Genomic DNA, 23,655 nt, shown 5'->3' with positions numbered 1-23,655 from the left:
TTGGAAATCTGGCCACAGACTGTTTTCTTTCAAAGCAGTCATGTCTTTTTCCACAGAATATGAAATAGAAACATATAAAAAACACACTCAAAGAGAAGAATGAGGTTTCTTCACAGAGTGGTTTCCTAGAAATCCTCCCTTTTCTGAGTGCCTATGAGTCAGAGACTCTAATACAGACTACCAGATTTATTAAAATAATAATAATAAAAATAAGAAGAGGCCAAGGAAGAGAAAGGTGAAGGGCTTATCTCCAGATTCCCCCCCGACTTCTCACACCACCAGGGGCGGGGTGCCCACTTTTCTTCCGAGCTGGAGGTTTGTCAGTCTTAGGGGCTACAGCGAGGCGCCGAGGGAGAGCCTAAGAGTTGAAGGGAGAGAGAGAAGAAAAACTCAGGGTCATGTCCTCCCAGTACCCCGCTCCTGAGGAAAGGTGTTGTGTGTGGGGAAGGCCGCAGTCAGACAGTAAAGAGGAAGGGCCACACTACAGAAAATGGGAGCCCGGTCAGTGGGGTCAGCGCGATCATGTGGAGGGCGAGGGACGAGTCAGTGAGAGCCTCCCACCCCTTCACCCAGCCCTACTTTCCTCACCTCTTTCCGGGGGATCTCACCCAAGCGGGAGTCTGTGTTCCTTCTGGGGGCATTTTCCCCTCGGCTGTCAGTCCTGCTGTACAGAGATCAGGGGATGAGGAGGGGCAGCTGCTCCCCACTCTCCCCAACACTCGGGGAGAAGTACTACTTCCCGGTGCTGTCTCTTAAGAATGAACAAACAAGATAGACCCGGGGATCCAATAAGAGGAAACATGAGTGGAGTCACATACTGAGTTATACTAGGTCATCACAGCCCTAGGACTCTCAGTTCTGAGCTGCAGGGTAAAGAGGAAAAAATTAAAGTAGAAAAACATGCAAAAGAGATTTTTTAAGAAGCGAAAAACAAACCAAAAAGAAAAGAGACAAAAGAAAGGTGGGGAAGAGTGAGAGATGGAGGAAGAGGGGGAGACTCCAACTACCCTCACTTCTTCCCCAGAAAAGGGCAGATGACACTACTCAATAGACACACTCCACACTCTTCCCGTTCACAGTCCAGATGCCTTCCACCTAGTCCGTCCTCCCGTCCCTCCCAGGGTGGTACCCGCCGCAGTGGTCCAGCCTCTTCAGGTAAAGCAGCAGATCCTCGGCAGGCAGCGCCTCCCAGCCCCGAGCTTGGTAAAGTCGTAACAGCTGAGACACTTCCATCAGCTGCCTCGAGGATGCGGGCCCATCTCCACCTGAGACACACATCAGGAATGACCATCATCCTGGGGTGGCCCCAGCCCTTATCCCAGCTCCCGGAGCCCAGAAGGGCCTTCAGTTCCAGGTACTGGCTCCACACCTGAGACCTACCTGTAAACCAGGACCTGCTTACCTCTCTCTGGGGAGCCACCGCTGGGACCACAGCTCTGTGAAGGGGCTGAGGGAAGCTCATGGACCCGGAAGAGACTGGACGCCATTGCTAAGGGAACTTTAGTTTTATGGACAGGGGGAGGGAGGCGTGGCACCTGAGGGGTTTCCTCCCAAGATGAGGCAGTCAGAGGACCTAGCCAAAGGAATGAGATTCAGGATGAAGAAATGGGGCAAAAGCCAAGGAATCCCAACAGCCTTAGCCTTCATGGGGCTTTGTAACCTTTGCCAGCTCCTGAGGACCCAGCCCTGGTAAGTGGATCTCCTGCCTCTTTCAGACCCAGCCCCAAACTTCTTCAGAGCTGGCGCTCACCAGGCTTAGGGGGAAGCTGATCGACGGAGGGATTCTCGTGGCTCTGGGGTGCAGTCTCCAGCAGCTGGGGGAATAAGACAGTAGGGCTCCCTGAAGACCACTGAAGAAAGACACCTCAGGGTCTGCAGGAAGCAGCAGGGAGGAGGTAGGAGCTGGTCTCCTAAGTTCCAGAAGGAATTGCTGCAGCAGAAATAAGGGGGACTGGGAGAGGCAGAAACTGGGATGAAGTCTTAGTCCTAAAAGGCCAGAGTCCTCACCTCTCAGAGTAGAAAGAGAAAATGAGGAAGGGACAGAGAAAGCAAGATGGGACAGGTGGGCTTTCTTACCTGGTGTAAAAAATGCTTGAGGCCCTGCAGCTGGGAAGGGGGTGGCAGGCCTTCCTTCAGGAAGCCATCCCCCTCAGACCCAGGGTCTTCCTCAGGGAATGGTCGCTCTGCCCGGTGATCCGGATGGAAGGTCCCAACTGCAGAGAAGGCCTCCACTGTACAGTGAAACAGGGGGTGTGTGCTGTAGGGGGAGAGGCTCCTCCACCAGGCAGCTCGCTCAAGGCCTGGAAGGAGGGGACCTGTCACACATAAGTGGGGCTTCGCGGCTAGAAGATGATCACAGTTGAAAACAGCTGGAGAGGGAAGTATTGAAGGCAACTGGGAGCTGGGCACAGCTGAATTCTAAGACAGAAAAGTAGACAGAAGGGGAAGGCTGTGGTCCCTGGATGCTGAATGAGTAAATCCTGCCACAGCACAGAATGCTTTAAGATAAAAAGACATGTTCTGGCTGTTTCACCAGAACATACCCTCATGCTTACTTCAACATGGGTTGTCTCATTTTCACCACACAGAGCACTCCATGCACCCAAGTCACAGCTGACTGAATCAGGCATGGCCACAACTCAAGATCGGCTGATCTGAGGAACGGTTACCAACCCACCAGACTGCCTCTCTTTAAACTTGGACCCAAGAAACAAAGGCAGGTTGTCTAGAGTCTTGCTAGAGTCGGCGTCACAGCTGCTCAAAGCCACGTGCAAACCAAAGCAGCGAGAGCAAGAACCCAAGTGGGGAGAGAGGGTCAGTCATTCAAGAGGAAGAAGCAGAGTCCAGAGCCCAGGTAGGCCCAGAGCAAGGAGGAACAGCCACGCTGTTCCCAGCAGCCCCTGGTGCCAACTTCGGTTCTCATCAAGCACAGTTATGTCCCATTTCCTAGAGTCTAACTACCTGTATGTGAACCAACTAGAATGGATTTCTGCTCCTAGTAACGGACAGTCACTAAGACATCTGGGAAACAGAATGCTCAAGCCCCCAGCCGACAGAAAGTTAGGTTAAGAGAGAGACAGTCAGTGTGGGGAAGGGGAACCCGGTGACTTCTGTCCCCAGGCACCTGAAGAAGACGTGAGGTCCGGCTTTGGCTCCAGGGGCTGGAAGGAATGCTGGCTCTGGAAAGTGGGGCCTAGCAGGAGGCTAAGATCTGGAGAGGGGCTGCAGAGAACAGGCGGCGGCACCCCAGGCAGCTCCTCCCGCGTTTCCCGGCTCTGCTGCAACACGGGCTTCAGGGCCACAGCCATGGGGGGCACCGTCCAGATCCTCCTCTCCCCCTTCTCTGGTTCCTGCAGCCCAGGGCTGGAGGGGCCAGCGGGGGGATCCTGGGCACAAGAGAAGGTGCACTTAAAGAGATGAGATGTGCCACAGACACTTTAATAAGATAACAGATTAGTAGAACGTCCTTAGAAGGGTATTTGGGAACATCTATCAAACTTCTGACAAATTTTAAAATGCATATTTTTGATCCTACAATTCCATTTCTAGAAACTGTATAGATATACTGAACCAAGACATATTAATGACATTTTCTGCAGCACTATTTGTAGAAGTAAAACACAGGAAACAACTTTAATATCCACCAACAAGCACTTGGTTAAATAAGTCATATAACTGTGTATAGAGGGCAACATTTCTGTGCGGGGTTGGGGGGGTGGAGCTGGGGGTAGGATACACCCAAGACACCAGTAACAGCTGCTGCTTCTTGGGGGAGGAACCAGGAGACTGAGGTGCACGCATAGAATGGAGATTACTTTTCACCGTATACCTTTTTGAACAGTTTGGTTGTTTTTTTTCTTTTATTTCATTATGTTTTAAAATTTTTGGCTGCACACATGGCATGTGGGAACCTTAGCTCTCCAACCAGGGATTAAACGTGTGCCCCTGCACTGGAAGGCTGAGCGTTACCCTCTGGACCACTGAGGATGTCCCTTTTGTTTTGTAAAATTACTATATGCACATTATTATCTATCCCCCCAAATATTTTAGCTAATATTAAAAACTTAATTGTTAAAAGAAGGAAGTAGGAGATGCCAACAGAGGGAGAGCAAGGGATGAGACTCCCTAGGGCAGGACTCAGCAACAGTTTCTGACTCTTTCCATCACAATTACTTCAGCTGCCCTTTGGCAAAACCAGCATCATGTGTTACCCTCTCGTGGGCTGGGAGAAGAGGCTGGTGCCCAGTGCTGTGGGGCCAGTCTGGGCAAGTAGCAGCCACGGCAAAAAGACGGCTTTTGATGAGACAGTTACTCTTTGGCAAAGCTCAAAGAATTTTCCTAACGCAGGTCCTAGGAGGTGAACTCCGGACTCTCCTTGGGAGGGAGCTAGATGTCCCAGGAAGGGGTCTAAAAAGAACCCTGACAGCCTACCGGGGGGTGGGGCGGCAGGGTGGTGGTGCTGAGCAGCCGGGTGACCTCCTCCCAGTGGGCCTGCAGCATGGCCTGCAGCCGCTCCACCAGCTCCACCCGCTGTTCCTCCAGTTGCTGGTTCCCACTCTGCAGTTCCCGCACTCGCGCCTGCTCCCGGGCCAGTCTGAGAGGAAAGACGCAAGAGGTGATGTTGGGCCTTGGAGAAAGCAGAGACTCGGAGAACAGGAAGAGCCACAAGGAAAGGTGGGACACAGGAAACTGTGAGAGGAGCTGGTGCCAGTGCAGAAGAGACCAAAGCTGCAGGGGAAGGGACCAAGGCCTGACATGGAGACTCCAGGGTCCAGTACCTGAGCTCATAGTCCTGAGCCACCTGCTGCTGCCGCTCCTCCCGCTCTGCTATTTCCACCTTGAACTGAGCCAACTGGGTGGACAATTCCTGTTGGTGCTGTCCATTCAGCTCCTGCAGCTGCTTCCTGAGAGGACAAAGGTGAGAAGAAAGAACTGAAGATGTAGAAGGACGTCATCCAGTAAGAAAAAGCCAGCATGTGTGCATGGGAGAGTGAGCGAGCAAGCCAGCCAGCTAGCCCTGCCCTGGCAGGGTTGGGGGGCAGGGTTGTTCAGGACGGCTGAATGGGTTCCCTAGAGGCAGACACTTAAATGAGGACTTATGTGAAGGTGGTTCATTTAAGAAGCATTTCCAGAAAAAAAAAAAGCTGGTAGTGGAGTAGGGGAAGGAAGGGAGAAGGGCACGTCTGGACATGCTGCAGGTCTCAGCTCAGCACTGTACACACCAGGGGCTAGGGAGCTAGAAATTGGTATTCCTGCAGCCATCAGTTATTGGCTAAGTGCTCCTTCCTACGGGGGGAAAGTGGAAAATCCCCAAGAAGGTCTGGCTCTCCTGTGAACCCGAGGCAGGTCTCCCACCGAGAGACAGACAGGAGCCGGTGTGTTGGAAGCTGGTAAAGGGATCTGAGAGGGTCTGGGTGGCCCCCGCCACCACCTGCTGCAGCTGTGGAGAGGCAGCAGCCGGCAAGCTCCAAGCACCTGTGATGGTCCCTCAGGGAGGCTGCCTGCCGAAGGCTGCTCTCCTGCGCCTGTGCCAGCCGCTCGGTCACCCGCTGCTCCAGCTGCACTGCCAGCTCCGACTCCATCTGGATCCGCTGGCTTTCATACCGGGCCTGGGAGTAAAGCAAGCAAGTGAGTGGGTGGGGGAGGTCATCATCAGCTCCATGCTGTTTGGGCTTAGAAGGGGATGGAGGATGTAAGGTAGGTTAAAAAAGGATGCTCAGGGCTGGTACACTGGGATGACCCAGAGGGATGGGATGGGGAGGGAGGTGGGAGGGGGGTTCAGGATGGGGAACACAGGTACACCCATGGTGGATTCATGTCCATGTATGGCAAAACCAATACAATATTGTAAAATAAATAAAACTGAGTTTTTTAAAAAAAAAATCCATGCACCAACATTCCCTCGTACATCTGAGAGACAAAAGAAAGAGAATTTTGCCCCGAGGAGTGAAAGCGGTTTCCCTTCCTTATAAAACCATGACCTTGGACAATACAAATATTTTTTTGTGCTTTTTAAAAAAATATTTATTTAACTCCTTTCATTACCTAAATTCTTTTTAATTTTTAAAAATTATGGTAAGAAACGCATATACAAAGCTTACCTTCTTAGGTAATACAAAACTTACCATTTTTAAGTGTAGCTTTAGGTATACTCACATTGTTGTACAGATCTCTAGAAATTTCATCTTGTAAAATTGAAACTCTATACCCACTGAACAACAACTCTCCATTTTCCCTCCTCAGCCCCTAACAATCACCACCCTACTTTCTGTTTCCATGAATGATTATATCTGTTCTAGGTCTCTCATTACCTACTATTTTTTAAGTTTCAGGTGTACAACATAGTGACTTAGTGATTACACATTCTAAATTAATCGCCACCCAAAATTTTTTAATGAAAAATCTTAATGATATATACTCTCACTCTGAGCTGGCAGTTTCACTTTAAGGAATCTATCCTTCAGAAGGAATGCCAAAGAGTCATGTACAATGATGTTCACTGCAGCATTATTTATTTTTGGCCATGCTGCCGCTTACAGAATCTTAGTTCCCTGACCAGTGACTGAATTTGTGCCCTCTGCAGTGGAAGCGTGGAGACCCAACCTTTGGATGGCCAGGGAATTCCATGCAGCACTTTTGGTTTTTTTTAAGCTGTGCTGAGTATCCATTGCAGTCTGCAGGCCTCTCTAGTTGTAGCTCATGGGCTTAGTTGCCCCATGGCATGTGGGATCTTAGTTCCCGGACCAGAGGATTCATCCCTCGTCCCCTGCATTGGAAGGTAGATTTTTAACCACTGGACCACCAGGGAAGTCCCCAGTGTTATTTTTAATAGTGAAAAAAAAATTGGCATCGGGGTAAATTTCTCATCAAAAGGATGATTCATACATTTATTGCAATATAATTCTTTTTAAAAAATGATGCACATCTGTATGTGTTGACATGGAAAGATGTCTATGATATATTACAAGGTAAAAACAAGTTGCAGTGAATGTATATACATATATATTTATTTATTTATTTTAAAGCACCAGCACATAAACACACATGAAAAAGTTCTGAAAGGATACACACAAAGTGATATGAGAAGGCAACCAATACTGTGTACTTCTGTACACTTGAACTTGTATTACAGATCACTTTTATTCATATCTTAAAAACATTTTTTAGAGTTCTCTGGGAAGACTACCTTGACCCATCCATATAGAATTGATGGCTCCTTTCTGTCTTGGATATTTACATCTGATAAATTAACTTTGAGAATTTAAACAGAAACTGAGTTTAAGATTTTAAAATAAGCTGACTGAAAAAAAGTGAAATGAGAATAATGACTCTAAAAGATGACAAGAAAGGAAAGAAAAATAAACACCCAATAGGCAAGACAAAATAAGATACAAACGGGACTTCCTTGGTGGTCCAGTAGCTAAGACTCTGTGCTCCCACTGTAGGGGGACCGGGTTTGATCCCTGGTCACACAACTAGATCCCACATGCCAAAACTAAGACACTGTACAGCCAAATATTTTGAAAAATAGTTATTCTTTAAATTATTAGGGCTTCCCTGGTGACTCAGTGGTAAAGAATCTGCCTGCAATGCAGGAGGCCTGGGTTCAATCTCTGGATCGGGAATCCTAAAGAAGGGAATGGCAACCCACTTCAGTATTCTTGCCTGGAGAATCCCATGGAGGGAGGAGCCTGGCGGGCTACAGTCCATACGGTTGTAAAGAGTCAGACACGACTGTGCGCCTAACACTTTTCTAAATTATTAATCATACTCCTTCAAAAATGTGTGTGCTAGACAAGCTCCCCATGTAACTGGTGAGCTCCCTATTGCTGGGATTGTGTTAGGATTATCCCAGCCCAGAGCTTACACACAGGAGTTGTTCAGTAGGTTTACTGAATGCACACATACACGCATGTGGCTGGCACCAGTTTAGGGGCTTATAAATTACTACTGAATTGTTTACTAATGTCTTTACCCTTGGCCCTCCATGATAAATTAGTTTCCATGTGGTCAGCCCTCCAATTCAATGGGCCAAGTGAAAAGTGTGTCCTCTCAAAACTGGCCTCTCTAACCCAGAAACTGGGTGTCTCCTTAAGTCAACTATTAATAAGGAAAGAAGTCTCTCAGAAACTCATTAATTTGCTCTTAACATACATTTTACCCATAAAGGCCAAAATTCTGGTTAGAAATAGGAGTGTCTGCCCTGACTCCTGAAGCCACTTCATCTCAGACCTCCATCTCCCCGGCAGGGAAACTCCCCTAGAACCTCAGCCTCCTGACCTGCACCAGGCTCATCTCCAGCTGTAGGGCGTCTCTCTCTCTCCGAGCTGTATCCAGCTCTCCTTCCAACCGCCGCACCTCAGACTGCACCAAGGCCAACTGCTGCTGGGCCTCCCGGGCGGTCTGGGCCTCCCTCTGGGTGTTCCCCTAGGAAAGGGCAATCAGACTTCAGTTTGTAATCTCATTTCCTGACTCCCTGATTCACCCTCCCATACCCTAAGATCCAAGCTCCCTTCCTCTTCACCTGTGACCTATTTCCTCATCTCTGTTGAATCTCACACTTCAGTTTTCCGTATATTTGATGCCCCCGGCCCTTCCTGCAGGCCCTACCCTTTCAGCCTTCTCTCCTTCACTCTTCTTCCTGCTCCACTATACTGTGTATTCTGACATTCATCTCATTCATTTATTTTGTCCTTCATCTGTTCCTCAACTGCCCCTTCTACCTTCTCCCTTTCCAGCTGAGCCTGGCTCTCCTCCTGCAGCGCCTGGTAGCGTTCCTTCAGCTGGTGCTCCTGCTGGGCCCAGCTCCGCCGTTCTTCTTCGAGGGCCACCTGCAGTGTCTCCAACTGTCGACGCTCACTGAGTTGCCCAGCCCGGGCCTCATCCCGTTCTTCCTGCAGGACTCGGCAGCGCTGCTGTTCTAGCTCCAAGCTCAGGGTCAGAGCTTGCCTCTCCTCCTCCTACAGCCCCAGGAGAAAACCAAGATTTTAGCATGCCCTCAGGAGACCAGCAATCTGCCTCCTCACCCCTATACAATGTGCCGGTTGAGAATTATATCCATGAAAACGCAATAGTTAACAAGCCCACAGGTAAATAAGAGTTTCTGTATCAGAATTAGGTAGCTGCTGCTGCTGCTAAGTCGCTTCGGTCGTGTCCAACTCTGTGCGACCCCACAGACGGCAGCCCACCAGGCTCCACTGTCCCTGGGATTCTCCAGGCAAGAACACTGGAGTGGGTTGCCCTTTCCTTCTCCAATGCTTAAAAGTGAAGAGTGAAAGTGAAGTCGCCCTGGGCTCAAATCTCAGTCTGAATCCCAGCTCTGCATTTATTTTGGGTTCTGAGGCACCACCCTTACTTGTAAACTGGGCATATTACAGTCCACCTCATGCGGATTAAAGTTAAAAGGATATGTAAAGCATTTAGCACAATGTCTGGCCTGTACTAAGTACTCAATATATGATAGCTGTCACCACTGTCATCAGAAGAAATTCCACAAAGACTAGAAAATTCAGCCTTACAAACGTGTACTAGCCAACCAGCAGCTGCCACCAGCACTCTTGGACTGTTAGGAATGTCAGTACCAGCATGCATCATGCATGCAGGAAATTCTAAACCTGGCTACTAATTCATGTGGGTAATCATCTTACCATTTCAGCAATGAGAAACCTAAGTCTCACCCCTACAACTTTCTGAAAATATTTAGGTTCCCCAACCCCTTATACATCAAAACCTCAGGGAAAGGACCCAAGAAATCTATATTTAAAAATAATTCCCAAATGATTCTAATGAGGATTCAATTTGCAGAGACTCTCCAACTGGCTTGACGGCAGAGCTCACGTTTTGTAGAGTACCTGGCAGAACTAGTGTTTTGAAGAACACACTTTGCTCTGGTGCAACTCAAATGGTGAACTCCCACAATCCACCAAAAGGCCGTATCCCCAGACTTCCCTGGCAGTCCAGTGGTTAAGGCTCCTTGCTCCCAACTTGCGGGGTGGGGGGCGGGGGGTGTGCTGGGTTCAATCCCTGGTCGAGGAACTAAGATCTTGCGTGCCATGGGTGCAAACAAACAAACAAAAAAATCCATATCCCTCTAGAAGTAATGACCAGCCTTTATTGGAATTAACCCAGGCGAGCATTCTCACCAGTGTCTCTTTTTCCCGTTGCTGCAGTCGGGCACCTTCCTGCTCACGACTCAGGGCCTCCATGGCCTCAGAAAGGCTTTGCTCCAGGCGGGTTACTGTCTTTCAGGGAGAGAACATAGGATGGAGGAACTGAGGAGAATCCCTGCATGCTACCCTTCGAAAATCATTAACAACATAAACTTTAAAAGCAAGGGTTAACTAAATGACTTGGGGGCCAGAGGGATGAGGAGAGCTGAGCAGACATCAAACATCCAAGTTTGGCAGCAGAAACACTGAAGGGAGACGACACAGGAGAAGAATTGTCAGGCTAGCTAAGGCAAGCTGGAGGTCAACCTTCGAGGAACCCTGGTTCCTCCCCCATCCAGCCATCGGTGACCCAGGTTCTAATGCTTCGTGATCCTGGTTGCCCACCTCCTGCTGCTTGCTTCTAGTGAGTTCAGCTGCCTGCCGTTCCTCCTGGAGTCCCCGAAGCACCTCTGTCCGCTCAGCTTCATGCCGGTTCCAGCCCTCCACCACGCGGGCCAGGGTCTCAGGAAAGGAAGGAGGTCACATAGAATTTAAAACAATTTTTCTTCCCTCTTTGTGTCCACAGGAGAAGGGGCAACAGCCACCTTCTTCCAGTGGTCCGCAGACCCAGCACTTACCCGCCCCCAACTCCTAATGTGAACAAACAAATGTTGGCCTCCCCCTGTATTCCTTGGTGCCCCCCATAGAGAGACCCACCCACATTCCGCTCCCCTGGCACCTTGTCCAGTTGTTCAATCATGATATCTTTCTTTCGGTCAGCAGTCACGGCCACGGCTAACTGTTGCTGAAGCTCAAGGACACGGGTCTGCAGATTCTGAATATGGCGCTCACAATGCTGGGAAGAAGGGTCAAGGGGTCTGGGTGTTGCCACCCTTAGTTTGACCAAAGCTCCAAACTTTCCAGCTTCTCTATGAGGGAAATGGGCTGGAGACAGGAAGCGTGGGTCCCAAGAACAGAACAGGTTTGAAGAAGGAGAGTCAGGAATTCCGGAGCCTGAGGTCTCCAACGCCTTCCTCTACCACCTCAGGAGGCAGGGGTTTGGTTTCCAGCCTCTTCCCTTTCCTAGATATCCTGAGAAAAATTTCCATGAACCTTTCGGCAGGGGTGCAGTAGTCCACGCTGCAAAGAGTGGGAATTTACTCCTGCCTTAAGAAGCATACTGGACACGACTATTCAGCGTGGCAAGGGGAAAGCCTTTCATTCATGTCCAGGCAGTTTAAAATAGAGGAAGAGAAGGTTCCAAAAATGACAACACAACCAATAATTCCGACTTTTCCTCTGCTTCATCCTGTTCTCTGCCCTCTTCAGATAGGCTGAGGTTCCAGAAACAAAGCTCATTATATCACCAGTAGCTCTGCACAAGCCAAAAATGTGTTGTTCATTCACCAAACATGTACAGAGTATTTGTCTGTGCTGGGTATGTTCTAGACTTTAGGAAGACACTGCTGAACAAGATAAGGTATGACCCATGTGGAGCTTAGGTTTTAAAGACGGGAAACAAACAAGACATACCAGACTTTGATAAACTATGTGAAGGAAGTAACAGAATGATCTGAAGGAATGCCTGGAGGGGAGGTGTGCCATCCTAGACAGGATGATCAAAGAAGGCTTTCCTCACAGGAGAGCCATTTGAGTAAAATCCTAGCTTGCAGGACCGTAATCTTTTAGCACTTGGCCCTATTTCTAATCTTTGCTTCTGTCAAAAGGAAGCCTTTATATCTCACCTTGCGACGAGTATGCTCTGAATCCAGTGCATCTCTCAGTCCCTGAAAATCTGGGGGGTTGAGTGAGGGCCCTGGCCGAAGGCTGGTGTAGCGGGGGAACAACTCCTCAAAGGCCTGGGCTGAGCTGGATGGAGACAAGCCTTGCAGCGGTCGGGTGCTGAGCAGATCAGGTAGAGAACAGTAGGGATGGGAAACCTTTAGAGACCCAGAGTCCCATTTCCAGACATTTTACAAATAAGGAAACTACAACTCAGGGCACGAGCCATGCCCAAAGTCACAAAGTTACATAGAGAAATGACAGAGCCCTAGAGAGCACATAGGCTTTTTGAGTCACTCTATAGTACTCCTTTCTCTACTCCATGCTTTCTGCAGCACGAGTCACTGCAGAAAAGAGCTAATTCTTCTGGAGGAGGAAGGACCTAGAAAGCCAGGTACTAAGCAGTGGATGCCTATGTTCCCAAAGGAGTAAGTAGCATAGAAGAAAGGCAAGAAAGGGTAAAAACTGAAAGCTAAGTGACAAGCATCTTAGGTCCTTAAGAGGTATAAAAGCAGCAAAGGGATAACTAAGCGATAGAACATTTGGCTTTCCAAGGAAGAGGGGAAGGCAGCTAGGAGAACCCCAAGGAGAACTCACTTAAGCAAGGTGGCTGTGCTGTCACTGTCAAAGGAGTCCTCTTCCCGTCTCTCAGAGTCAGCACCTGGAATCGGGGGATCCCCTGCAGGCAGCCAAAGGGACCCACAGCCAGGGTCAGGTAAGGATGGGAACAGGGATCACTTGAAGGAGAAGAAAGGAGTGGTCCTTCCTTTCCACTTCACCCACTCCTCCTGCCTCTCTCCCTAAGAAAGGGAGCCTTTTCTCCTGAAATCTCTTATCTCTGAGTCTAGGTCTCCAGCCCATACATATTCTGCAACTTTCTCCACTTTTCCCACCCCTTAAATCTAGGTTCTCTTTTATAGAAAATCACTCACGATAAGCCGCATCACGTGAGGTTTGGAGCATGCTCTGGAGTTGACCCCGAACACTCTCCATCTCAAAGATATGCCTGGAACCATCCTAGAAAAAAGCAATGCAGAAATCAGATGCAATAATCCATACTGCATCCAGGGTAGATGGCATCGAGTGGCCTCTAAGGCCGAAGAATTTTTACTCTCACACCTTGGAAAGCAAGAAAAATAGAACTGACTCAATAAGAAACTCAATTGTCTATGGAAGCCAGAGAGGTAATGTAAATGAATTAACTGGGCATCTTAAGGTAAGAGTGGTGAGGATTCCTTCCAACTAGAGAGCAAATATCCTGTGTAAAGACTCTGCTGTCCACAGCTATCAGTTTTTCAAACTCTGGGAGGCCTAGCCAGTCTGCAGATCAGTTATGATATGTGTTCTATCTGACACTATCTTCTCCGTAACATGTATAAGTGATTAAACCATGTTTTAATGATTTACATGCCAAATTTTGAACCATACAATCAAAACAGTTTCAAGATTAAAGGGTCTTAGAATATTTTCCTTAAATCCCTAGTTTCCTCTTGGGATGAAGAACCCTTATCCTCATTTCCAGCACCCACATCCCAGTTAAAGCACAGCAACCTACCCCATGGGTGTCTCTGAAGAAAAAAAAAAGTTAGGAAGTCTCACAATTTTTCAACTTATGATGAGTGGCTCAGGACTCTCATCAACATTTGCTCACAGGAACAAACATGGCTGACTGTGTAGTTAAAAGAAATTATGGAATCCAAGAACAGGAGCTCAAATCTCAGTAAAGCTTTTTTTTTTAACCACCCCCAATCCCAAGACCCTAGAGGTGTCCAAGACAGACCTCCCTCACCTTTTTCTTCACGTTGTTCTCCAATCCCAGTGACAAGCTGTGACTCAGTTCTTGGGCCAAGCCATCCAACACCTCATGGGGAGGTGGGGAGGCGGCAGGTAAATACAGCTGGGCTCGGGCTGTGCTCTCTGCCTCACGACTGAGGTGCAAAGAAGTATACAGCTGGGAGGTCACCTCAGAGGACACTTGGTTCAGCCCAGGGGCTTCTGATGACTCACTCAAGAGGTCCTTGGCCCGTAGGGGTGAACTGGGGCTGGCAGCTGATGCTGCCATGAGTACAGGGAAGAGACAACTGGAGACAGCAGAGGTGGGAACTCCTGGTTCTGCTTTAGGAGAGCCCAGGGGAGTAAGAACCGGGAGAAGGAAGATTTGGGAGAAAAAAGGAAGACTCCGAGCGAGGGATTCTTTAATGAGGGTATGGAGCCTTTCTGGTTAAAGGAAAGGTTTCCAACAGTTCCAGAGGCCATGGGAGAGGACAAAAGGATTTCTTTCCACAGCTCCTGGGAACAGTGGAAAAGGCGGGTAGAGGGTGGGGATGGAAGACCTACTGCGGGGCAGGCGCACCACTGCAGTTCCTCTGGAGAGCTGAAAGCTGCAGTTCAACTTCTGGGCCAAGCTCTCACAGTCCACTGAGCTCTTAAGTTCTCACACTCAGAATGTGCAAACTGGAACGGACCCAAATCCAATAGGGGCCTAATTTCCGCCCAGCTGTCTTATGTGCCCCTCAACTGGCTCCGGTCTCAGCGAGACAGGAACCTCACGCTCCCCACGTCTCCTCTTCGCCCATGCACCCGTTCCATCCAGGATCAACTCTCTAGTATGTCCCCTCCGATCCCTCCGGGCAAGAAAGCCGTAGCACGGCTCCCTAGAATCCCTCCCTCCCTACTACCCAAAAGAACGTTTGTGAACACTCAAGTGACGCCCACTGATGGCCCTAAAAAATACGCTCAGGCGCTCCAGCCTAGCCTGAGATCCCCTACCTCGATCACCCCGTTCCGACTACTCCCTACACCTCTAGTCCTCAGCCCCCCGCAGTCTGCCAAGGTGGGAACTAGGGATTGCCCCCTCCCCCTGAGAGCCGGTAGGCCCACACCCAAAAGACCCCTCTTCTCGCGCCCTTCCCAACACTCAAAACCGTTGGCAGGCTCCCGCCCACCTTCCGCAGCTCCGCCTCGCTCGCTTCGATGACGTCACCAACCCAGGATACAGCGCTTTCAGCTGCTTCAGGAGCGGCGAGCCTTAGACGCGCATGCCCAGACTCGGCGCCACGGATTGGCTGAAGCAGATATGGGGCGGAGTTATTGCTGAGACGCTTTGACCCGATGGGGCGGGGCTCCGCGAAAACCGGAAGTGTCGAGTGACGGGCACTCAGAGCAGTTCCGGTGAGTCCGGGGGAGGGGTCCCCGTCTGGTTGGAGGGATCCGGGACTGAGAACTGGAGCCAGCGGAGTGTGGGCGGTCCCGGAGAGAGGCTCACATTCTCTGCCTTGCAGATGACTGTCCACAACCTGTACCTGTTTGACCGAAATGGAGTGTGTCTGCATTACAGCGAGTGGCACCGCAAGAAGCAAGCGGGGATCCCTAAGGAGGAGGTGACGAGAGGGCCCCGCGCCACTTGGGTGACCTCGCATCTCCAAATGCACATAGTCCCAGTCCAGCCCCTTTTCTCCAAACCCTGGCTCATTCCCACCCCTACCCCGTCTCCTTTACAACAGAAAGCTGATTCTGCCCCTCTCCCTCCAGGAGTACAAGCTGATGTACGGGATGCTCTTCTCTATCCGCTCTTTTGTCAGCAAGATGTCCCCGCTGGACATGTACGCGGAATCGGAGGGGTTGTTGAGGGAAGGAGGGAACAGATGGGGAGGGGGTACTTTCTGGAGTGGGAGGGGCTTTGGTCCCCAGAGAGGGTAAGGAGACAGAAAGAAAGGCTGAGTCAGGAGCGAGAATGCAGGAGATGGCAGAAGCGGCGGTGGGGAAGAGAAGGTTAGAGAGGTTGGGCACGGGGGCTACAGTGAAAGATGAAGCTGCGAGGTGTCTAAGAGGGAGTCTATCTAACGGGGATCAGAAGTATCTCTTTGGGAGAGATTCCGCTCCCATTCCTTAACATTCCTCCCCATCCTTGCAGGAAGGACGGCTTCCTGGCCTTCCAAACTAGCCGGTACAAACTCCATTACTACGAGACGCCCACTGGGATCAAGGTTGTCATGAATACAGACTTGGGCGTGGGGCCCATCCGAGATGTGCTGCACCACATCTACAGTGCGGTCAGTGCCGTCCCTCGGACCCTGCTCCCAAAGCCTCAACAGCCATGGTCACTTAGAGCCCCAAGACTCCATCCCTGCCCTAATCCTACTGTACTGTACAGTACAGTAGACACCCTGGGTTTTCTCAGGAACTCCACGACCAGTTTTTCCTCAAAGAGTTTGCCTCCAGCCCTTGATCCCTGTGCATTCACACACCTGTGAGGTTGAAAAGAAGTATTCAAAGCCTGGCTCTACACCCTGCCTCTTCACAGCTTTATGTGGAGCTGGTGGTGAAGAATCCCCTGTGCCCGCTTGGCCAGACTGTGCAAAGTGAGCTCTTCCGTTCCCGACTGGACTCCTACGTCCGCTCTCTGCCCTTCTTCTCCGCCCGGGCTGGCTGAAGGAAGCACTCTACCTCATCCCTCAGAAGAATCGCTGTCTGCCTGGGGCCCAACCTAACCTGTATCACCCGAGGGCTCCTGCTGCAAGCCCTACCACCCCAGTCCCCCAGCTTCATCAAGCCCCTTGGTAGCCCTCCTAGGGGAACAGCCTAAAGCCCTTCACAGCAGCCTACTGGAGTTCCTACACCTCCAAACCAGGTCCTCTCTCCAGTTTGATCCCCTACCTGACTCTGTGAGAAGTACAGAATAAACTTTTTATCACCCTCTGGGACCTGAGCGTTTCAGTTTGAGTGGTTGATCGGCACCTGCCCCTCTCATGGAGGCGTGAACCAGGGTGTCTGCATCCTTTGAGCCAAAAAAGAGGCTTTGTCCATGGGTTTGTTAACAGCAACACGACTGATGTTTGGGGCTGGGTAATACCTTGATTGAGAGGAGGGTGGGAGGGCTGCCAGGTACTCTGTTCTGCCTGTGAAAGTGTTAGTCGCTCAGTCTTGTCTGACTCTTTGCAACCCCATGCACTGTAGCCCACCAAGCTCCTCTGTCCATGGGATTTCCCAGGCAAGAATACCAGAGTGGATTGCCATTTCCTTCACTGCCACTCACTAAATGCTGGTAGCACGCCCGCGTCCAAGTCGTGACAGTCAGAAAATGTCTCCAGACTTTGCCATATGTCCCCCCAGGTCGTGACAGTCAAAAAATGTCTCCAGGGATTTCCCTGGTGGTCCAGTGGTTAAGACTACATGCTTCCGATGCAGGGGGTATGGGTTCAATCCCCAGTCAGGGAACTAAGATCCAACATGCATCAAGGCAAAAAAAAAAAAAAAGTCTCCAAACCTTGCCAAATGTCCCCCAGGGGACAAAATAGCTCCCGGATTGAAAACCACTGGGATGGTGGAAGACAGATCAGCCTCGGGGTCCAGAGAGTAGAACCACCCTCTGGGTGCTGCTCTCTGGTTGCTATGAGCCCACGAAACACTCAAGCTGCAGCGCTCCGGAAGGTGGGGCTTATGCAGATAAGCTGTAGGTTTGGGCTGGGAGGCGGGCGGCTTTATGCAGATAAGGGGGGGCGGTGCCTGCATGTTGATTAGCTGGGCCGGCTGCCGACGCGGCTGGGAGACTAGCGGGTTCCGCTGCGTTTTGGGCAGAGGTGGCATCTTTCTTCCGCCCCCTCCTTGTCCCTAAGTTCCTACCCTCCGAGAATTGCCCTCGACCTTCACCCTCGTCCATTTCTCCTTCTCCTCTCCGCGCCAGTGCCCCCGAATCCTAACCGCTCCACTCGTGGCGCCCCCCGCGTTTCTCCTCTCCGCCGCAAACCCCGCGACCTCCAGCAGCCTGCCCGCACGGGCCCGATCCTGCCTGGCGGCTCCCGCCGCAACCTCCTCAGCCTTCCCGCTCTCCCAGGGCTCGCGCCACTACACCCTCGGGTGTCTCCCCTCGAGCTTCCCGGTTCCCTCTTCCTCCCGCCCCCTCGGAGCCCCCTCCCCCGCCTTGGCCGGCCGGCATGCAGGTGTCTATCGCATGTACTGAGCAGAACCTTCGCAGCCGGAGCAGTGAGGACCGTCTGTGTGGACCCCGGCCGGGCCCCGGGGGCGGTAACGGCGGGCTGGTCGGCGGGGGGCATGGGAACCCTCCAGGGGGAGGAGGGTCGGGCCCCAAGGCCCGGGCCGCCGTGGTCCCCCGACCCCCGGGGCCCGCTGGGGCCCTCCGAGAGAGCACCGGCCGAGGCACTGGCATGAAATACAGGTATGGGGGTGGCCTGGCCGCCCGCCACATCTGCTTCCCTTTCCTGACCCTTGAGGCTTCCTAAGATGCTGCCAGGACCCCCCTCAAACTTCACTAAGAAGGTCCCGGCTCATTCCATCTCTTCTTCCCATCGCTGGCACTCCCTTACATGGTCCTTTTTTTTTTTTTTTCTCTCTGTCCATTCCCCTGCCTAGTAGAAAATCAAGTTTACTGAGGTTGACCAGGCTTGTCAGACCCAAGGGATGCTCCTCCTTACCCCCAAGAAGGCCAGGGAAACGCAGATCTCCAGGCTGCACACCACCCCACCCAGCTTGGATGGAGTGCCCTTGGGTCGTGTCCTGGGAAGAGGGGGGAAGGAAACGGCTTCTCACTCTGGCCTGCTCAGGGTGCCTGACCCAGATACCACCCCCACATGCCCCAAGGTCTCCTGTACCCTTTCTTGGTGGGGAGGGAAGTGGGGCCCTCCGAAGGATGCACCACAGCTCTCAAGCTCATGCCGAGGGCCAGGAACCAGGTGGGGAAGGTGGAATGAAATGTAACGGACTTGATCTCTGAGCTCTCAGGACTACCAGTAGGGGAGAAGGGAGGGGCTCCTGCTCAGGAGTGAGCAAAGGTCACTGATCTTAAGTGGCTTTGTCACTTGAGGAATTTGATCCCTTGCATATGGCAGCCCTGATTGGGAAGCTGAGTGGAGTACCTGGATGGGGGGCAGGGAGGAGGGGGCTCTCTGGTTTGAAGACAGACTTCACAAGCCAACAGGAGCAGATCAAGTAGAAAGAAGGGGGAGAACTGGTCTTTCCTCTCAAACTCCCCACCCAGGTGTCCTACCTGCCTTTGTTGGAGGCCAGTCTGCCTAGCCTATTCAAGGACTGAATGCCTGAACTTGACTTGGTTTACCCTCTTCCACCCCAGTGTCTGCCCTTTAGCACAGCACTCTCTTGAGAATCTGTTTTCACAAACTCATCACCATTAGCCAGTCCCATTCCACCCAGCCACCCTCTACCCCAACTCCACACATCCTAGAGATGACTCACATGAACCCAGGACACAGCAGAAGCAGCGTTAAGCAGGCAGCACATCTTCAGTGTGATAGGAGGGAACAGAGGCACAGGACCGTGGCTCCAGAGGAACACTTATTATTTGTTCACTTATTCTACGGCCGTGGCACTGCCCGATTCAGTGGGCCCACTGAGTCTAGTTTCTTTGGACTGAGACACCCTGAGGGCATCTCAGTCTGAAATGAGAGGAGCTGGAGGCTGATAATCTAAGTCCCTAATGGAGGCTCCACCCCTTCCTGCTGCTTCTGTGTCCTGCAGGAACCTAGGAAAGTCTGGTCTTCGGGTATCCTGCCTTGGCCTAGGTGAGTTAGAAAGAAGAGGAATTAAGGGAAGGGGCAGGCATTCTTTCATGGCTGCCCCCCCCCTCGGCCCTGGTCTCATTTGCCTGGCTTCTCTCTTGCAGGTACCTGGGTCACATTTGGTTCTCAGATCTCAGATGAGGTATTGATATAAGTGATGGGACGTAGAAGCAGGGGGATGGGGTATGAGGGAACCTAAAAGGGGGGAAAATGGACTTGGCTAGGGGGTTGGACAACAAGCATGGAGAATGGTGCACTTGAGGCTGGAGAGTGGGGAAAGGGAAGTGAATGTGGTAACCAAGGTTGAGGTGTGATGGGTTAGAGTGCAGTGAGGAAGGTGACCGAGAGGCTGGTGGTTGATCTTCGACTCTTTCTCTTACCATCCTAGACAGCAGAGGATGTGCTGACAGTAGCCTATGAGCACGGTGTAAACCTGTTTGATACCGCCGAAGTGTATGCAGCAGGAAAGTAAGGACTGGGGTGAAAGAGCTAAGTTATACTTGGAAGTCTGAGAGAACATCAGGGCTTTTCCGTTTTCCCCCTAAAGAACTCTGGGAATTAAAGCATCACTAAGTTCCAGCCTTTCAGCCAATGGGCCCCCAAAGCATGTTGGGAACTATAGTCCCAACATCTCTCTCTCTCTAGTTTTGAGGGCAACAGGGCATACTGTGCAGTCAAAATAAAACCAAATATTTCTTGGACATCAGTTATGTGCAACTATGTGAGGATGACAAAGCTAAATTTTCAAACATACCACAACCGCAGCACATATGGCTTCACACTGGGAATAATAAAAACTTTGGATGACCTACCCCTGTCTCTTCTTCTGGCAAACTCTTCTGCTTATCATTAAGACTTGTCCCAGATGTCAGCTTTCCCAAGAACCCTTTGCCCAACTCCCCAAAGTTGGTCACTACCCTCCTCAGCTCCCAAAGCACTTTACACTGCCCTCTGACACACAGTTCATCAATCACTGGTTTACAAGGCCATATTTGCTGCTCAACGGAGAGGGTCGTCCCTCCATAGAACTTGTCTTGTTCTTTCCCATGTCACCTAAGTACCTACACGGGCTTCCATGGTAGCTCAGCTGGTAAAGAATCTAGCTGCAATGCAAGAGACCCCAATTTGATTCCTGGGTCGGGAAGATCCCCTGGAGAAGGGATAGGCTACCCACTCCAGTATTCTTGGGCTTCCCTGGTGGTTCAGTTGGTGAAGGATCCACCTGCAATGAGGGAGAAGACCTGGGTGGGACTTTGCAGAGTCTAAAAGAAGGGAGAAGGCAACACAGATGGTTGGAAACAGATGAGACAGTATCCTCCCCAGCATCACTGTAGTTGGTCCCTCTTCTCTCATCCTTTTCTATCCCTTCAGCACCCAGAACAGAGCTTGGTTCACTGTTGCACAACTGGTATTTGTTCAATGAATGAATGAAAACATACGACTGTAACCCTACTTCCAGGAGCCCCTTTTATTTAGTTTAAAATGGGACTGATGGCCCAATGGGCTTCTCATTTATGTTCCATTTTACAAGGGAGAAATCAGTTGAAGGGAAAGGTGGGAGGAGGGAAAGAAACTGATCCATCTTGGAGGAGTCAGTGCTTCTTGCCTTGTTTTCCTTCCAGGGCTGAAAGAACCCTAGGGAACATCCTCAAGAGCAAAGGTTGGAGGTAAGACATGTTTGGGGGTGTGGGGAGTTTCTGGGGACACGATCATCCCCACATCCTTTTCTGGCTGGGTCTCCCATTTCTCTTTTTCTCTAGGAGATCAAGCTACGTCATCACCACCAAGATTTTTTGGGGAGGACAGTAAGTGGCTGCCTCACTATAGTTAGGGAGATCTGCAGACTGTGTGAAGGTGCATGGGATGGGCTGGGGAACGCAGACCAGGCACCTGCTCCCCCAGGTCTGCCTCCTGCCTTTGAAGACCCCTACCACCTCGGTTCCTCATGACTCCAGGCCAGCCCTGGTCCCTTATCTTTGATGCACCTCATCTTTGACTTATCTTTTCCTACAGGGCAGAAACCGAGCGAGGCTTGAGCCGCAAACACATCATTGAAGGTGAGAGGGACTGGGAACCTGAGCTGGCTGAGGACGGAAGCTAGAGAAGTTGGGAATATTCTCTGAAGCTCCAAGTCTGAAGCTCTGAATAGGGAAGCTGGGATTTAGGTGTCCTTGGCAGAGGGGTAAGGTCTGAATTCTTAGGCAGCTAAAGCTGGAGAGCTTACCTTCCTCTCCCTGTGCTTACCCCAGGCTTGCGAGGATCCCTGGAGCGCCTCCAGTTGGGATATGTGGACATTGTCTTTGCCAATCGTTCAGATCCCAACAGTCCCATGGAGGGTAAAGCAGCACCTCAACCCTGACAGCCCTTCAAAACTGAGCACTTCTTAAACCTTCAGCAGAAGCCAGGCCCTGCTCAGGAGGTCTCCCAAGTTCCACAGTGGAGGCTCAGACCCCAGGACTTGGACAGGGAGGGAAGTGAAGAGCAGATGCCAACCTCTCACAGGGATGGGTGGGGTCTTGATGGGGCAGGTGGAGGTCTGTAGATCCGGAACCCAGGATGCCAGGGGTCTGAGAGTGAAGCTTTCCTTCTCCTATGTGCCTAGAGATTGTGCGAGCCATGACCTACGTCATCAACCAGGGCCTGGCCCTATACTGGGGGACATCCCAATGGGGGGCTGCAGAAATCATGGTGAGTGTGCCACCTACTGCCCCCATCTCACAACTTGTTACCACCTTTCACATGGCCACTCCCAACCCCACTCTGCTGGAGGAGGAGGAGTGGAAGACAATGGAAGTACTCTGACACCCATCTTTCCCCGCCCCAACCCAGGAGGCCTACTCCATGGCCAGACAGTTCAACCTGATCCCTCCAGTGTGTGAACAAGCTGAGCACCATCTGTTTCAGAGAGAGAAGGTGGAGATGCAGCTGCCAGAGCTCTACCACAAGATTGGTTCGCAGTCCCCTCATCCCTGTCTTTCCCTCGGCCTCACCATCACTGAGATCCCCTTCCCACATCCCGTCCTCTCCGTCTTAGGTGTTGGTTCAGTCACCTGGTCCCCTCTGGCCTGTGGCCTCATCACTAGCAAGTATGATGGGCGAGTCCCAGATACCTGCAGGGTCACCATCAAGGTGAGATCTGGGGCTTGGGATGGCAGGAGTGGACTGAGTGAAAAATGGTCTTTTGAGGAATCTCCTTGGCCTCCAGGGCTACCAGTGGCACAAAGACAAAGTGCAAAGTGAGGATGGCAAGAAACAACAAGCCAAAGTCATGGACCTTCTCCCCATCGCTCACCAGCTGGGCTGCACTGTGGCACAGCTTGCTATTGGTGAGACACTGCCAGCCCTGGACCCTGCAGGGTCCTTGTCTCCGCCTAAGAGCTACCAGACCACACACTGGTTTGCTCCTGGGGCGGTCCTTCTTCCTCAGAGACCCCTCTGAAGTCTGGGTGTTCATTGTTTCCCACCAGTTCTCTCTCTTTCTCCTTCTCGGGCCCAGCGTGGTGTCTCCGCAGTGAGGGGGTCAGCTCGGTCTTGCTGGGGGTGTCCAGTGCGGAGCAGCTGGTGGAGCACCTGGGCGCCCTGCAGGTGAGCGAGGGAGTCAGAGCCAGAGCTCATCTCTGTCCCCTTCCCCAGCAGTCAAGACCTTGATGGCCAACCCAGAATGGGCCTAAGGTGAGGCACTTCACTTTGCAAATGAGCGGTCCCAGGGCTAGAAGGTAAAGCAGAAGCACAGCTGTGAGTTCGCCTCGCTGTGAGGCTCCCCGGGTCCTCGAACCTCCTGCCCTCTTTCAAGGACCCTGCATGTACCATTCTCTCCATCACCCCATTCAATTCCAGGTGCTGAATCAGCTGACCCCGCAGACGGTGATGGAGATAGACGGGCTCCTGGGCAACAAGCCGCATCCCAAGAAATAGTCCACCGGGGACGCAGGAACCCGAATCCGGGGACGCAGGAACCCGAATCCGGGGACGCAGGAACCCGAATCCGGGGACGCAGGAACCCCAATCCGGGGACGCAGGAACCCGAATCCGGAGCCGCTGCAACCGCCCAGAAACGCGTCCCCGCCTCTGCCTCCCTCCCGCTCCGGATCCCTCCACGCAGCGGCTGAGAGAGGGCGACCCCGCCCACTAACGAGTTCCAGCTTGAACAAAGCCATATCCTCTCGCAGTGGGGCTTGAGAGGGAAAGTAGTC

The 23,655-nt window shown here is 51.5% G+C and overlaps 3 protein-coding genes across 6 annotated transcripts; 2 read left to right on the top strand and 1 right to left on the bottom strand.

Moving 5' to 3' along the window:
• Positions 1 to 138: 138 nt before the first annotated feature.
• CNTROB (centrobin, centriole duplication and spindle assembly protein) lies at positions 139 to 14,496 on the bottom strand. Of its 4 annotated transcripts, none has more exons than XM_052657706.1 (19): positions 13,711 to 14,496; positions 12,863 to 12,947; positions 12,528 to 12,609; positions 11,894 to 12,050; positions 10,888 to 11,004; positions 10,554 to 10,670; positions 10,143 to 10,241; positions 8,724 to 8,960; positions 8,281 to 8,427; positions 5,476 to 5,609; positions 4,779 to 4,904; positions 4,432 to 4,594; positions 3,125 to 3,386; positions 2,077 to 2,231; positions 1,751 to 1,814; positions 1,403 to 1,573; positions 1,130 to 1,265; positions 589 to 664; positions 139 to 358 (listed from the first exon to the last, which is right to left on the bottom strand). In XM_052657706.1, exons 1-19 carry the CDS (start codon positions 13,990 to 13,992, stop codon positions 245 to 247), a joined length of 2,724 nt encoding a protein of 907 aa, XP_052513666.1. In that variant the 5' UTR covers positions 13,993 to 14,496; the 3' UTR covers positions 139 to 244. The 4 variants fall into 4 exon arrangements, with proteins under 4 accessions (XP_052513666.1, XP_052513667.1, XP_052513669.1 ...); XM_052657707.1 differs by having other exon boundaries at positions 589 to 661; XM_052657709.1 differs by having other exon boundaries at positions 12,528 to 12,591.
• A 567-nt stretch (positions 14,497 to 15,063) lies between these two features.
• TRAPPC1 (trafficking protein particle complex subunit 1) lies at positions 15,064 to 16,626 on the top strand. Its single transcript, XM_052658292.1, has 5 exons — positions 15,064 to 15,101; positions 15,212 to 15,310; positions 15,462 to 15,532; positions 15,844 to 15,982; positions 16,234 to 16,626. The coding sequence occupies exons 2-5, from the start codon at positions 15,212 to 15,214 to the stop codon at positions 16,360 to 16,362; spliced, it is 438 nt and encodes a 145-aa protein (XP_052514252.1). The 5' UTR covers positions 15,064 to 15,101; the 3' UTR covers positions 16,363 to 16,626.
• A 1,237-nt stretch (positions 16,627 to 17,863) lies between these two features.
• KCNAB3 (potassium voltage-gated channel subfamily A regulatory beta subunit 3) lies at positions 17,864 to 23,377 on the top strand. The gene is made up of 14 exons (XM_052658161.1): positions 17,864 to 18,105; positions 19,422 to 19,465; positions 19,567 to 19,604; positions 19,851 to 19,930; positions 21,085 to 21,129; positions 21,223 to 21,267; positions 21,476 to 21,519; positions 21,712 to 21,798; positions 22,065 to 22,150; positions 22,292 to 22,412; positions 22,497 to 22,591; positions 22,668 to 22,788; positions 22,959 to 23,047; positions 23,300 to 23,377. Exons 1-14 carry the CDS (start codon positions 17,864 to 17,866, stop codon positions 23,375 to 23,377), a joined length of 1,215 nt encoding a protein of 404 aa, XP_052514121.1.
• The last annotated feature ends 278 nt before the right edge of the window (positions 23,378 to 23,655 follow it).

Source organism: Budorcas taxicolor, chromosome 19 (genome assembly GCF_023091745.1).
Source record: "Budorcas taxicolor isolate Tak-1 chromosome 19, Takin1.1, whole genome shotgun sequence".
In the NCBI taxonomy this organism is placed as follows: Eukaryota; Metazoa; Chordata; class Mammalia; order Artiodactyla; family Bovidae; genus Budorcas; species Budorcas taxicolor.
This window is presented reverse-complemented; position numbering and strand designations above follow the sequence as displayed.

Excerpts from the sequence above, each read along its gene's own strand:
- CNTROB (XM_052657706.1), bottom strand. The coding sequence starts at position 13,992 with ATGGCAGCATCAGCTGCCAGCCCCAGTTCACCCCTACGGGCCAAGGAC. Across the intron at positions 4,595-4,778 it reads GCTCAGGACTATGAGCTCAG|ACTGGCCCGGGAGCAGGCGC; the intron begins GTACTGGACCCT and ends CTTTCCTCTCAG. Across the intron at positions 1,266-1,402 it reads CGGTGGCTCCCCAGAGAGAG|GTGGAGATGGGCCCGCATCC; the intron begins GTAAGCAGGTCC and ends TGTGTGTCTCAG.
- TRAPPC1 (XM_052658292.1), top strand. The coding sequence starts at position 15,212 with ATGACTGTCCACAACCTGTACCTGTTTGACCGAAATGGAGTGTGTCTG. Across the intron at positions 15,311-15,461 it reads CGGGGATCCCTAAGGAGGAG|GAGTACAAGCTGATGTACGG; the intron begins GTGACGAGAGGG and ends CTCTCCCTCCAG. Across the intron at positions 15,983-16,233 it reads TGCACCACATCTACAGTGCG|CTTTATGTGGAGCTGGTGGT; the intron begins GTCAGTGCCGTC and ends GCCTCTTCACAG.
- KCNAB3 (XM_052658161.1), top strand. The coding sequence starts at position 17,864 with ATGCAGGTGTCTATCGCATGTACTGAGCAGAACCTTCGCAGCCGGAGC. Across the intron at positions 21,799-22,064 it reads TCCCAACAGTCCCATGGAGG|AGATTGTGCGAGCCATGACC; the intron begins GTAAAGCAGCAC and ends CTATGTGCCTAG. Across the intron at positions 22,413-22,496 it reads AGAGCTCTACCACAAGATTG|GTGTTGGTTCAGTCACCTGG; the intron begins GTTCGCAGTCCC and ends TCTCCGTCTTAG.